The sequence below is a fragment of the Pelophylax lessonae genome (assembly GCF_965119305.1).
Source record: "Pelophylax lessonae genome assembly, chromosome: 1".
NCBI classification, from domain to species: domain Eukaryota; kingdom Metazoa; phylum Chordata; class Amphibia; order Anura; family Ranidae; genus Pelophylax; species Pelophylax lessonae.
Window position 1 is genome coordinate 576,640,340 of NC_138768.1, and position 15,868 is coordinate 576,656,207.

At 41.1% G+C, this 15,868-nt stretch overlaps 1 protein-coding gene across 1 annotated transcript in view; it reads right to left on the minus strand.

Moving 5' to 3' along the window:
- Window positions 1–2,429: 2,429 nt before the first annotated feature.
- PPEF2 (protein phosphatase with EF-hand domain 2) overlaps window positions 2,430–15,868 on the minus strand; it is an 82,881-nt gene continuing 69,442 nt past the window's right edge. The window contains exons 15-17 of the mRNA XM_082243947.1: window positions 15,603–15,766; window positions 11,594–11,681; window positions 2,430–2,764 (exon numbers count right to left, since the gene is read on the minus strand). Coding sequence (XP_082100073.1) covers window positions 2,562–2,764; window positions 11,594–11,681; window positions 15,603–15,766 — 455 coding nt within the window. The 3' untranslated portion in view covers window positions 2,430–2,561. The remainder of the gene's footprint in view (window positions 2,765–11,593; window positions 11,682–15,602; window positions 15,767–15,868) is intronic.

Here is a 15,868-nt window from a genome sequence, read left to right on the forward strand (position 1 = left end):
GAAGTCAAAAATACAGTTTTTTGTTGCCACTGTAGATAAACTGCATCTATGGAAATATTATGAACATTGGCTAAATGATTAGCACTGTTAGGTTTTCAGACGTATTACTTTATGCATAGATAACAATCAATCTATGAAAGTATTATAATGAAAGGTGACATGACCTTATGCCCTTAAATCAGTCAAATTTCAAAGTCATATCTGTTACAAGCTCTGAATTTTGTTTGCCTATCACATTTAGCTGGTTGCTAGCAGCTGTTGGTACCCCTGTTGTGTCTTATCAGCAAGAGTTTTCAGTAATTGTGATTACTCTTACTAAAGGTATTAGCCAGAAAATTTAGATTGTGACATGTTTTCAGAAGATATCATTTATACGTCTTGCTTTTGGTTAGCCAGTAGTGAATAATGTATTGTAACATATCTTTGTGGTTTAAAGGTGGACTCCAGCCTGAAGCAATGAACTTGGATTTCCTTTGCATGGCAAGGGTTAAAAGCTCTTTTTTTTTTTTTTTTTGTAAATTCTTTTTATTCTCATTATTTTTCATAGTTAAAGGTTGGTTCACAAAACAGAGCCTCTGGACATACCCTGGCTTGAATAAATAGCACTAAGTCAAATTAGTGATACCCATTACCCTCAGCTCAGAAACACTATAAGCAAAACTAAGAAAAAAAAAAACAAAACAACTTAAATACTGCTTGCATCCGGCAGAGTACAGGATAGATAGTGTAACATGTCAAATTCTGTAACCACCATTCATGGGAGAGTAAATGGGAGGGTGCATTGTTCAATGAGTCTATAACCCTGTGGGCTAATAAGGGATAAAAATGCCTACGGGGCTTTCAAGCACAACTAAAATAATTCTGCAAGTTGCCAACTGGCATCATAGTAATTGAGTGTCATTAGTTGTGTGTAATTCAAGCCAAATATTCCAAACTTTGTCAAATTGGTCTGAACCTCACCTGGAATAATACATGGCTTTGTACAGGGGAATAGCAGAATTAATCAAGGTCTTCCAAAAGTTAAAAATTGGCACTTCACGTTGTTTCTATTTTAGAATCACAGCTTTCCTTGCGTAAAACCGTAATATGCCTATAAGGGTCCTAGTTGCTCGGCAGTGAGCAAGGGTGCCCACTAGGCCCAGAAAGCAGACCGACACTGGGGAATGGGAATCGTAGCAAGGGAGGTTATAAAACGTGTGACCTCTTCCCAGAAAAGTTGTATCCGGGAACAGAACCACAACAGGTGCTGAAAATCTACATTTCCACTGCCACACTTCCAACAGCATGAAGAAGCACCTGGATAGATTTTGCTCAGTTTTTGTGGTGTCAGACCCAGTGAACAATTTTGAGTTGGATTAAACAGTCTTTGGCTGAAACCAATTGCAAGAAGGGGTATTCCCAAGCATCTTTCCAGTCCTCTGCTTCAGTGCCTGGGACATCACCTTGCCACTTAGAAAATAGGCCCTCCAGCCCAAAATGAACGGAAGGCATTAACACTTTATATATATATATATTAGATGTTGGTTTGACCAATTAATCAATAAATATATAAAATGATATCGCGCTACAATAAAGTGCTAATAACAAAAAGTTGCTGTTCTATTCGAACAGCAAAAAATACTGTGCAGTGCAAATAACAAAAGTTGCTGTGCAAAGGTGCAATAATTAAAAGGGTGGGTTGAAGAAATTAACAAATCAATCAACATAAAACATATGTGTCCATATGACACCTTAGCATGAACACTAAAATAACATGTCAAAATCGGCTTAATCGCATCAATTGAAAAGATAAATCAAAAGTGCAAGGTGCTAGCGTTAAAGTGATTTCAAGTGAATAAACAGTCTCTAAAGTGCCAAAATAAGTGCAGCTGCCGCAATGGATCATTCAGGTGCTCACGATCCCACCACCAGTGATGGATGGCCTCTCACCTTATAATTTGACCAGTGTTTCACCACTATGTCAAAAACAGCTTTATAGTATCCCCAGACAAATGGGTAGACTCAATCTTCTCATTAGGTCCTGAGTGCTCCCTGGTTGCTGCACAGATAATTAGGGTGGCTCTGTCCCCACTGTATTTCCCCAGTCTCCGTCATAAAACGGGAATAAATGGAAAACAAATCTAGTGCTCTATTTGTAGGCACATAAGCTGTGCGGGCTGGGTAGGCATTGAATCGGTCGGTGTTTCTGCACGGGCGAGATCCAGCTACAGGACACAACTTCTCCTGCGTCTCCTAAACCGATAGTCAGAAGTATGTAAAGGAAACACATCATGAATTGCAATAACGGACTCTTACCTTCTTACCTCTGATGACTATAGCATGTAATTTTATTTATAGAATATGTAAAATACGGGTTATGTTTTTTATATTTACATTCATACCATAATACATAATTATAATGTACTGATGGGAGTTTGATAAATCATGATGAATCTGTACATGTTGAATTTTTCTCCATATAGAATATCGTATACATTGTTTGAGTCAATGGATTGTATTGTTTCTCCATTTTGATGCGGCTCTGAACTGTGTCACGCGGTTTACTTGCGAAGGAGCTTGTATCACAAATCTGGCTCTTTATCTTCAGTGTGAGGTCTGTCTGCTAATCGGAAGGCTTCCAGGAACTCATTGATGTCTATGTTTCCATCTTTATTAAAATCTATGCTCCTGGCCATGTTAGCAATGGCATCATCGCTGACCTCTATTTTCAAGTGGGAACTCAGTAGCTTCCAAGTGTGATGAAACTCCTCAAATGAAATGAGCCCTGAAACAGAAAGAATGACATATCCTAATTATAGTGTAGTAAGTCTAAATACATTGCCTAATTGCTTTTGTTACTAGTATATATGAGTATTAACTGTAAAGCTGGCATTACATGATTCATTTTTTTTTTAAATTCAAGTAGCAGGATGAAAAAAAAAAAAAGCGAATTCCCCCATCCGCATATTTGAGGTGATTGGAGGAATCAACTCCGCTGTGGTATTGTATTCTGACAGTGGAGAGCCTTCCCCGCCTTCAGAGTACAATGATCAGAGTTGCCGGGTATAACAGGTGGCACCGATTGCTCAGAAAAAACTTGACAGGCTGGTTGTATACAATACCTGTATAAGTAATACCTATAACTGAGAGAGCAGGTGAGATGCCATATGGTACCCAATATAATATTTTTAAGGTTTAAATTGTGTATTCATTTTTAGATTTTTATATATCTGCGTTTTTTTCTAAATATGTACTTATATTTGAATCAGTTTATGATGTAATATGGTATTTGTATTAATTTATCGTTTACAATGTAAGAGGCGGTCTCCGCGGGACCTGAGAGCTTTCTTGCCCACAGTAGTCCTGTTGGGACATTGACACAATTCTGATATAGATATGTAGTGTATAACCCCTCTATTCATACATATGTAATTGACAATATATTATTCTATCTCTGACAGTCTGGGTCTGTCTAATTAAGCCTAACAGATTTGCACAGTGGGGCGGTCTAATAACCTCTAGACCATAGCTAAGATGGAGACGTGGGATTCAGCTCTTGGGTCGCGCGGGGAGGATCCTCTCCTCTGTGTTGTGTTATTAAAGAGGTGGCGTCAGTGCGCCGCTCGTACCTTGAGAACGTCAGTTTTTGACGAAACGTACGTCAGTCGCAGCGTGCTGACGTCACCTCTGTGAGACGCTCAGGCGTGTGTTTGAAGCTGTCCGGCTGGCGGCTTCGATTCAGCGCTATTACTCGTACTTATCTGTAAGTGCATTTCTTTTACATTTTTCTTATTAAATGGTTTTACACTATGGGGCTCTCTATTATCATTATTTATATGTAATCATCGGAGTCCTATATGCGGGTCAGCCTCATTGGACAAGGGACCGGACCACTCACAGTGAAAGGGATATTAGGAACACTTGCCCAGTGACATCTGGATTTGGGATACATGCAATATAGTTGACTATTTCTGGTAAGCTGTGATATATGGTGACGGTCCAAGCGGTGTCACGAGTTGAATTGAGTGGTTGCCTTACACCTGATTTACCTGCATGAACCTGGTAATTGGATTGTGAGTGCGGTGGTGACTCCATTCACGGTGTAACATTCCATTCACTTGGGAATACATAGATTGATCTGCCTATCATATTTTCACTTCTGGTAAGCAGCCTGCGATGGTGGTCTATATCAGCACTTTCCTTTTCTGATACACACGGGAGCGGTTATCTTATACTCTTTTTTTATACAGTATCACGCTATGTTTTTTTGTATGTTTTTTATGTCAACATCCATCAATCTGTGCTCCTGGGTCGGATATCGTTGGTGAGGAATCCCCCATAAGGTTTTCCATCTGGCTTGGTCATTTTGTGTTCAAGGCATACTACACTGCTGCATCTGGTAAGCAGTATAAACATCCATTATTTGCACCTGTGGAGATTCGGTTGAAGTTTGGACTTCTTTATTTATCAATATATACTATATTTTTTGGGACTTTTTTGGACTTTTTATCACATATGGTTCTTGTAACTTAGCGCAGCTTCCCTCACATATATTTATCATGGTTGTATACAAGTCAATCAATAGATCAACTTGGTAACAACCAGCTGGCTCATACATGGATCAAAATTTGGTGGGTCCCTGCTGAACTGGCTAAATTTCGATCCATGTATGGCCGACTTTAGTTAAACTGTGCACAATTATTTCTAATATCCATTAGGTAAACAATTTAAACTTTTCCTGTAGTACAGTGATCACACTGTGCATTGTTTGCACTATTTTTTTTTTTTAGGAAAGGACTAGCACAAATATCAAAAGAGAAGTTTGGGCTTACAAAAAACAAACATTTATACTCACCTAGGTGGATGCAGCATCAATCCAATGCTGCTACTGTCCCCCGCCAGCTTTGCAGTGAGAACTAAGCGATCAAACACCGCTGATCGCTCAGTTCTCCTCCTCTGCTCTAAGCAGACCCGTGACTGTCAGTCACTGGCTTTCTGCTCTGCCCCTCCAGTGCTCACTGGAGCACTGGACTGTGAAGGAGGCTGGAGGGGCTACGTTGCAATGATGAATGAACTGTTAGTGCTGTGGTGTGATTACGTTTAACCACTTGCCGACTGCTCACATGGAGACTACTGCAGGAGAGTGGCTCTCCTGTGTCCAGTGACGTAGACCAATGTAGCAGTCTTGCAAAAAAAATCGCAGATCGCCGCCATTACTAGTAAAAAAAAAATAAACAATAAAAATGACAAACCTTTCCCGTAGTTAGTAAACGCAATAACTTTTGCGCAAACCAATCAAAATACGCTTATTGTGATTTTTTTTTTTACCAGAAATATGTAGCAGAAAACAAATTGGCCTAAAATGTTAAAAAATTTTGACTTATAAATTTTTTTTGGGAATGTTATATATCAGAATGTGAAAAATATATTTTTTTTCTTCAAAATTGTCGCTCTTTTTTTCCAAAATTAAAAATCGCACAGGTGATCAAATACCACCAAAAGAAAGCTCTATTTGTGGGGAAAAAAAAGGATGTAAATTTCATTTGGGTTCAGCGTCGCATAACCACGCAATTGTCTGTTAAAGTAATGCAGTGCCGAATCGCAAAATATAGCCTGGTCAGGAATGGGGTAAAATCTTCTGGTCTTAAAGTGCTTAAAAATACGCTCATTGAGAGTTTTTTTTGTCAAAGACATGTAGCTAAATACATTTTGGCCTAAATATATGACAAAAATGTAATATATTGGATATTTTTTAACTGTCAAAGTAGAAAATGTAAATTTTTTCGCAAAATTTTCACTCTTTTTTTTATTAATATCGCAAAAACTTAAAAGCACAGAGGTGATCAAATACCACCAAAAGAAAGCTCTGTTTGTGGGGGAAAAAAAAAATTAAATTTTGTTTGGGTACGGCGTTGCATGACCGCGCAATTGTCAGTTAAAATCGCGCAGTGCCAAGTTGCAAAAAGTGGCCTGGTCACTAAGCAGGAAAATCCTCCGGTCCTAAAGTGGTTAAGTGGCATCCAAAAGCACTGTTACATTAGCTAGCAACGCCCCTGCACTGCAGCGAGTCTAGTTATTCTGTACACTAAGGTGGTTTCTCGCCTCACTGATAATGAACTTGATATTGAAAAAGTAAGTTAGTACCAACAAGTACTGTAGCTGCTGACTTATGAAACACACACACTTTCTAGGCCATGGAGTCCAGCACTATCTTCAAAGAATCCAAAGTTCTCAGCGAATGTCTTCAGTCCTGCACTGCCATCCTGGAAGTGGGAGCCTACTGTAACTTCCTGATCAGTCACATCCAGCCCCTACTGTGCATGTGCCATGGGGCACATGGAGACTGGTCCTGTAGACTCCTGGGATGTGTGACGTGTAACTCAGGAGCCTGCAGGCTGAGGTGATGTTATTGGCACTTAGGTTAGGAAAAATCAAAAGGGGGCAAGTACTTGCTGGTAAAGGCCTTTGCTACCCAAAACACAAAATTGAAAATTCCAAATGCGTAATAGAGAGCAGAAGAAGGTAGTATATTTTAATGCGTTACAATGTTATATAAGTGACTGAAGATCTGCTTTAAGGCACAATAACACGTTTCAATAACACGCAGAGTGAATTATAACTAAGCTTTGGATTTGGACTGACCAAGAATTTCATCTGAATAGTGCCTGTTCCACAAATGAGCCGAGAGCTCAACTTCTGGCTGCAGGGGGAACTTTTACATTTAAGCTGAGTTCACACTGGATTGCAGAGCGGCTCACAGCAGAGGATTTGGTGCGTCCAGTTCACCATTTAAGGTCTGAATTCGGTCCAAGGTTTTGGCTGAATTTGGACCTGAAACGGACCAGAAGACGCACATGAATTTCCTGCAAACCGCTCCACAGCTGTCCCAGGGCTATGTTAACCGTGGGAAACCCACATCCAATTCGCACCAGTGTGAACCCAGCCTAACCAGCGGCTTCCTAACAGCGAGTGACATATCCCCACCTAGCTCACTTAGCTGTCAACCAAGGATTCCAGACTGATGGATGAATTTAACCGCTTGCCGATCACCCGCCGAATATATACTGCAGCAGGCTGGCTCGGCTGCGTGAATCGACATACCTGTACGGTGATCCTGGGGGCAAGGGCGTGCCCCCATTTGTCAGTGGAGAAGCTGATTCACGGGACCAGCGGCCGCGATTGCCGCCTTGCACCCGCGATCGCTCCCTGTGGAGAGAGAATGCCGGTCTGCTGTAATAAACACAGCAGACTGTTCTCTCTGGAATCAATACTGAGTGCCTGTGATCCTTCTATTTAGGATCACAGATCTCTGTGTTGATTCCTCAAGCCTATCCTCCTCACAGTTAGAAAATGCCTCCTAGGCATACATGTAACCCTTTGATCGCCCCTGGGTTAACCCCTTCCCTGCCAGTGTCATTATTACAGTAACAGTGCATATTTTTAGCACTGATTACTGTAGTAATGTCACTGGTCACCCCAAAAATGTCAGTTAGGGATCCGATCCTTCCGCCGCTATTACTAGTAAAGAAATAACTAAATAAATAAAAATGACATAAATCTTTCCCCTAGTTTGTAGACGCGATAACTTTTGCGCAAATATCAAAATACGCTTATTGGGTTTTTTTTTTTTACCAAAAATCTGTAGCAGAATACAAATTGGCCTAAAATGATGGAAAATTTAGATTTTTACATTTTTTTTTTTTTTTATTGGGAATGTTATAGTATAAAGCAGAAAGTGAAAAATATAGTTTTTTTTTTTTTTTTTTTTCAGAATTGTCACTCTTTTTGTTTATAGCTCAAAAAAAGAAAAAAAAAAAAAACAAAAAAGCACAGGTGATCAAATACCATCAAAATAAAGCTCTATTTGTGGGGAAAAAGGGACATACATTTTATTTTTGGGTACAGCGACGCACGACTGTGCAATTGTCCGTTAAAGTAACGCAGTGCCGAATCGCAAAAAATGGCCTGGTCATTAAGGGGGTAAATCCTTCCGGTCCAGAAGTGGTTAAACAAAGGAGAGGGAGGTCTGACATCACTGACCAAAAATGGCCATAACCAGTGACAAAAGCCACTAATGCCTCGTACACACGATCAGAAAATCGTACGAAAAAAGTCGCTTTCGAATTGGTCGCACGATAATCTAATCATTAGTACACAGCTTTCAACAGCCGATCACGACATTTCATCCAACAAAATCCGAAGAAACAAACACGAAAACCTTTGTCGTACGATAGCCTAGGGAACGACAATTGTTTAATCAGTACAGTATGCGTCCGCTAAAAATCGATAGCCAAAGACCACGCATGATCAGAAATACAAAAATAACCCCGAAAAAGCCTGGCTGCCATTGTTTTTGTTTTGCACTATCCAATATGTAGCTACGCAACCAGGAAGCTTTTCCAGAATCGTACGACAAAAATCATACGGTTTGTACGCATTGTTGAATTCGATACTAGTATCATGCAAAAAAATGCGAATGATAAGTCATCCGATTATCTGATTGTGTGTACGAGGCATAACCCTACTCTTTGTTTACATTCACCTGTCAGCTGGGAATCTGCCATCTGTGCTGAGTATCTGTCAGGAGTGGATTGTCTTATTGTTTTTTTTATTTTTCGGTGGGCAGCATTGACATTATGATTGACATGAATCCTCATTGCTGGATAATGTGATTGACAATTAATTCACATTGTGGGACTTTTTTCTTTTTTTTCTTCAAGAGATGAAGGGGGGGGGGCAAACTTGATCTACCCCCCCCCTCCCCCTTTCTGGCTAGCTGAGTTGAATGCTTGGGAAAAGGATTTGTATGGATTTCGAGGGGGGGTCCCATATAAATGTTTTTTGTTTTTTTTGTGTCTGGCAGCCCCTTAAAATCTTTACCACACTATTGTATGGACCCTATACCAGCAATGGTAATGTTGATGCCAAATTTCAATTTAGATTTAGTCATAGTCTTTTGACTAAAATGCCATTTTAGCTTTAGTCATCTGAATTGTTATAGTTGTATTTTAGTAAACTAACATTTCCAGTAATATTTAATCGACTAAATTCATTGTAGCCAACTAAAATTGAATGAGTTTAGTTAAATTGTAATGCATTGTTTAAGCAATTCTTTAAAATGTTTAAACTCCTTATATACACCTGGAGTAAAAATCTAACAACATGTTATTAGCTATGGTATTAAGGTTTGAACATGCACTACAGACACAGATTTAGCCATTGTGATATACTGTGTAACCAGTGTTAATTTTGACGTCAAATTTTGATTTAGTGTTAGTCTACAGCCCCTTACACACGTAGCGATTGTCGGCCGTAAATATTCGGCCGCCGAACGATTGGCCGATTGTCGGCTTGTTCGTATGATGCTTCCGACAACCGACAGCGACTTTTCGGCCGAACAGAATCTGTTGTGCAGGCATTAAAATTTTTGTTGGCCAACACCAGAACGGCCGATTGTTCCTCAGTCAGTACAGAATTCGGCCGACAAACAGCCGATTAGCAAGACTGGGCATGCTCAGAAAAGAAAAAACACACGGAAAGTTAACCATCACATGACATTACTTCTGCGGTCGGCTGTTGTTGGCCGACAAAATTCATGTGCAGTTTTCAGCCGACAGGACAGCACCGGACAAAAGACGGGCAATCGTTCGGCCGACATTCGGGACGTGTGTACGGGGCTTTAGGCTTTTGACTAAAACACCGTTTTAGTTTTTGTCATATTTTAGTCAACTGAATTTTTTTCGTTTTACTTGTATTTTAGTCAATTAACATAGTGTTCATTTAATTGATGAAAATATTTTCCTCCACAAAGTTAACACATAGCATGTCTTGTCTGCAAAAACTGATTTGGACAACTTAGGTGTAGTTCCACTTTATTGCTGATGTATTATATGATGCATATATGCATATTCATGTATATATATATATATATATATATATATATATATATATATGGCAACATTAACAATTATAATGCAAAATACAAAGGTAGAAAAGGCAAAAAAAATATTTCACTTGGTATCACTTTGACAACATTTTTTACATCTGTATTAAAGAGGTTGTAAACCCCCCTTAATGACTTTTGCCTATAGGTAAGCCTATATAATAAGGCTTACTTATAGGTACTGTAAATATCTCCTAAACTTGCACCAATTAGGAGATATTTACATTGCATGCAGCCAATGTCGTCATCAGTACATGCGCTCTGAAGGAAGGGCCACCCGTGCCGTTCCTTCAGAGCCCTGTGCCGTGAACGGCGGCTCCCTCGCACATGCGCGGGAGTGATGTAATCGCGCCTCCAGCCAATCAGATGGCCAGAGGATGCGAACCAGAAAGAAGAACGTCCGTACATGTCTGCCATGTTACGGCCGGAAATGTCTGCTGTGAGCGATGCATACTAGCTCATTATGCCTTTGTCTTTCAGGTTTTTCTTTTTCTAAGTTTTTTTTTTTTTCTGAGGTTTACAACCTCTTTAACCACTTTACCACCGGAGGATTTTGCTGTCTTACGTCCAGGCCACTTTTTGCGATTCGGCACTGTGCGACTGTAACTGACAATTGCGCGGTCGTGTGACGCCGTACCCAAACAAAATTTACGTCCTTTTTTTCCCACAAACAGGGCTTTCTTTTGGTGGTATTTTATCACCTGTGCAATTTTTACTTTTTACTCTATAAACAAAAAAAAGCGTAAATTTTGAAAAAATAACAATATTTTTCACATTTTTTATATGAAATTCTCCCCCAAAAAAATGTAAAAATCTATTTTTTTTTTACATTTTTGGCCAATCTGTTTTCTGCTACCTATGTTTGGTAAAAAAAAATCACAATAAGCGTATTTTGATTGGCTTGCGCTTACTAACTAAGGGAAAGATTTCTGTCATTTTTGGTGTTTTTTTTTTTTTTTACGAGTAATGGCGGCGATCTGCGATTTTTTTTTGCAGGACTGCGACATTGCGGCAGACAGATCGGACCCTTGACTGACATTGTTGACACTTTTGGGGGTACCAGTGACATTACTACAGTAATCAGTGCTATAAATATGCACTGTTACTGTAAAAATGAAACTGGCAGGAAAGGGGTTAATTTTATTGGAGAGGGAGGGGTTAATGTATGCCTGGTGCTTACTAACGTGTGTGGGGGAGGTGACTGAGTGAAACAGGGACAGATCGCAGGTTCAGCTATGCTGAATCCTGCAATCTGTCACTGTCTTTCACTTACTGTTTACACAAGCCAGCGGATCTCCAAACTCTATTCCCCAACGATCGGGGAAGAGCAGCGGCGATCGCCGCCGCTCCTCCCCTGGCCCGACTCCCGCTGTGACTGAATACAGTGGGAGCGAGCCTCCGGCGGCGCGTGTGCGCCACCCACAAGGGGAGGGGTCCAGCGACGTAGGTCTACGTCGCTGGACGGTAACTAACCACTTTGCCGCAGTAGAGCTCGAGTGAGCGGTCGGCAAGTGGTTAAATCCTGGCTTTCATTATCTTTATTTTGCTGGCTACAATGATCAATAATAATGAACACTTTTAGCTTTATTACAGGGTTTAATGAATATGTAAATGTTAAAAGTTAAATATTATTTTTGCTGATTATTTTCAGTGAAATTTAACTGTACTTACCTGAGCTATCACTGTCTATTATCCTAAATATTGTTTCCAAATCTGATCGGTTTCTGTACAGGGCTTCTAACAAACTTGACTGTATATTCTACAAGTGATAAAAAGAGAGAGAATTATACAATGAACATGTTTAGTTTAAAGGCATTATACTTAAAATCAAAAATAGACAACAAATAAATTCTTACCCATAAAAAGGAACAATGAGGCCTCGCTCACACCATGGTGCAGAGACGTAAGTTTTTCTGAAAACGTTCTGCAATGGCTCAAAGAAAACAATGGTTCTCTAAGTGCCCTGTTCTGTTCACCCCACACTGTGCAGATTTTTTCTGCACAGGAATCTGCAACGTGTATGCAGTTTTCTGCACCAAAAAAAAAAAAAACAATTGGCATGAAATCAACATTGGTGTGAACAGGGCACATAACTGACGTTCATGAAACTGATGTCAATGTGCATAAAAACTCACTGAAATGTGAATTAATATTAGTGATCGACCGATTATCGGCAAAGCCGATATATTGAGGGCCGATATATCAAGGGCCGATATGCACTTTCCCTGATATATCAAAATCGGCTCTTTAGGTTACCAATATTGCCGATATTTCCGGAAAGTGCTTGTACCGGAGTGATGCCTGTAGCTAGAGGCATCACCCCGGTACCGGTGTCCATAGCCGACGGACGGCTGTCTTGTAATAACAACCGATACAGCTGAGAAGCCGCTTGGCTCTCATTACAAGGAGCGGGAGGGGACTTCCCCCCACCCTCCTGCCGCCTTTCACGGCTTGCCCGGGTCTCTCGTCCCACCGGGAGACCCGGGCAACCAGCCTGCACGGCCGCCGAAGACCCGATCAAAGCCCCATTCGGCTCTGATCAGGTCTCCATGTAAAAACCCGGAAGTGATGTCATGACATCACTTCCAGGTACTGGCACCAGGTTAAAAAAAATGACAGCATTCAAAACAGCCAAACTTGGAGTTTTGAATGCTTTTAAGTGCAGAGGAGGGGTTTGGGGTCTTTTAGACCTCCAGATCCCTCCACAATAGTAAGTCAAGTAAAAAAAATAATTTTTTTTTTAATGTACGAAAATATCGGCCGATATCGATATGCAATGGCCAAAATATAGGTATCAGCAATGAAAAACTGATATCAGTTGATCACTAATTAATACTGATGTAAACTCATGTCTCTGCAAGTGAAACTCATGTCTCTGTAAGTTTTAATGCACATAGGGTGTGAACGAGCCCTTAAAGTGGTAGTAAATTCTGTTAAACCACTTGTACCTACAGGTAAGCCTATAATAAGTACTGTGAATATCTCCTAAAGTTGCACTGTTTAGGAGACATTCAGAGTGTATGCAGCCGGTGACGTCACACAGTGCTGGACCTTCAGAGCCTGTGCTGTAAACAGTGGCTCCCACGTGCATACACGGAAGTGACATCATCGTGCTCCCAGCCACCCATGTAGCCGGAGGCCGTCAACCTGGAAGGAAGACGGGAAATGTGGAAGCCCTCTCAGCGGTGACAGCGTAATGCTGGAGGACTTCACGCTGAGGTAAGTCTCTAATAATGTGCCAGTATCCATACTTGCACAGCATGACATTGCCTTGCAGGTGATTTTTTTATTTTTTTTCTGTCACTGCGGTTTACTACTGCTGTACCTTTTTCAAATGTTTTTATTGATTTTACTAGTGTAGTGTATTAGTGTAGGTATATTTCTCTCTGTTGTGTATTTGCCTTTCCTTGTAATGATGGGCTCACATGTTGTGGCTGAAGCTTGTAATGTCTTGGCTGATCAATTCCTGTATGCCCATCCAATATTTTACCTGGCTTGTCACTATTCAATAGAGTGTCAAACACAAGGCCATTTCATGTGGCCCTTGCACCTCTCCTGCAGCTGCAGGAGAGCTCCAGCCCTCTTCTGGTCCTCCTCCAGACCCTGTACTTTTTGTTTTACAGCAATGTCTACAGCTTCTTCCCAGCAGCAGCACAAGATAAGGGGGGTGGGAGGGGTGCATTGTGATGTTAGTTATGGTGGGGGACTCACTTTCTGATGTGGAGAGTCTCTTGACATCTTATGTAAGGGTAGGGGATGTTCTGGACATCTAGTCTTACAGATACAGCTGCCCCTTTTGAGGGCAATCATAATGCTGATGCGGCCTGCAATTAAATTGAGTTTGACACTCCTGCTGTATGTTGTATCACAAATGTTTTATGAAGCAAACACATCCCTCCCAGTATGGTAAGTTCTGTTGATTGCTTTCACCTTGACCAGTACTAGTTTGCCTTGCTGATTGCCTCATGTTTGAAACAAAACAGAATCTGAAGATTTACTCTACTATAGACTGTCCAAATAAATCTAAACAATTCCTCTATCTATGCTATTTAGCGTGGATGGCTAAACTCCTGCTGCCTCACGAGCTGTCAAAATACCAGAACAGCAGCTGCATCGTATTGGGCGCAGCCGCTATTCAGCCAAATACTTTCTACCCTTCTCCTTTGATTTTTTTAATCTAGGGATGTCGGACAGGAGGTGGATGACAGGACCACCCACTGATCAAATTAGATTTGGTTAATGAATAGCACAGACAAAATTTGAACAGTGTATGGCAGCTTTAGAAAATACTGAAGCCAGAGGTTCAGTATAACTGCCAGTCAACTAGCATTTTAAGGTGAAAAGGTCAGCAATGGCTGCCTTCATGTTTCCCTTGTGACAGGTTACTTTTAAAGCATGACAAAAAAAATACATACAAAAGAAAAAACTAGCAGGTGCGCTGATCAACAGTTTAGTATAGGCCTCCAGCTGGCTATTGGTGATAATTAGACCAGTCAAAGGGTGCTTTTGCTCTCTATAGATCTTTTGGGTGGCAGGAACACATCTAGACAAAAACACAAAAGAAGAGAGCGCAAAGCCGCCCTAGTACATACATCCCAACCTGCAAAAACTAATTTCAGGGAGGTGGCACTCTGCACCCCCCCCTCACCAATTTAACACAGCTAGAAGATGATCAAATGAAATGCAATCAGTTTACAGAGGTTTACTTCTTCTCAGAGATATTACAGGAACACTCTAACCACCATGACCACTTCAGTGATTTGAAGTGGTGATGGTGGGAGGAGTCAGAAACACTGCACATGCTGGGATATTTACAATTATGTGCCGGGGGCTAGTTGCACCCCTAGCACATGTGGGTTACTGCTGGCGGTTACTCCTGGCTGGTACTGCTGGCTTTTCCTGCTAGTGGGTACTGCTAGCGGGTACTTCTGGCTGGTACTGCTGGTAGTTATTGCTGGTGGGTGCTGCTGGCGGGTACAGCTGGCAGGTACTGCTGATGGGTCCTGCTAGCTGGTGCTGCTGACTGGTACTGCTGGTGGTTTCTGCTGGCTGGTACTGCTGGGGGGTATTGCTGGTGGGTACTATTGGTGGTTACTGCTGGTGGTTAATCCTGGTGGTTACTGCTAGTGGGTACTGCTGGTGGTTACTGCTGGCTGGTACTGCTGGTGGGAAATGCTGGCTCCTCTGAGAGACATCAATAAAGTGTGAGGAGCGGCGCTGGAGGAAGCATGCAGAGCCGATGCTTCCTGTATCTCTCCTCTCACAGACGGAGTGCATTTGACATCACTGGGGAAGCTAACAATCACTGTAGTAGTCAGCGCTACTACAGTAATCACTGCAAACTTCCAGGTGCTGTTCGACTGCACCAATGCAGACTGACCACAAGGGGGTCTCTTGTTGACTCTGATTGGATGAGGTGGAGAGGAAGAGAAATGACATGCAGGACCTGGAAGATGGCGGCAATCACTGTAGTAACTCTGATTATTACAGTGATATCCACTTCCATAGCGATCCCTCAAGTATAAGATGTGCATACGTATACAATAAAGATAACCTAAAGTTCAACAAAGTATGCATGCTAAAAGAAGTTAAAGGTCTTCAAATATACAGTCCCTTACAGGGAGAAGTGCCAAACCAGTAGAAAAACGATTTTTTATATATACACATTTAAAAGCGTTACCTCTCTATTTGGCTGACACACAGAGAGTTCATCAAACCATTCTTTGTATTTTAGCAGACCGTCTGTAGCATTGCGGACAAGTTGTGGCCTGAGCATTCTCCAAGGCAGTCCTAGTTTTAAAACAGACTCTAGTGCAGTTGCCCAGTCATTTAATGTGATGGATCCTGTATAAAAAAATTACAATGTAATTATGTATTGAGATAACATAAAATCCATCCTTCCTGCCTCTATCTGACACAGCCCGTGGTTTCCACTGTTTTCTTCAA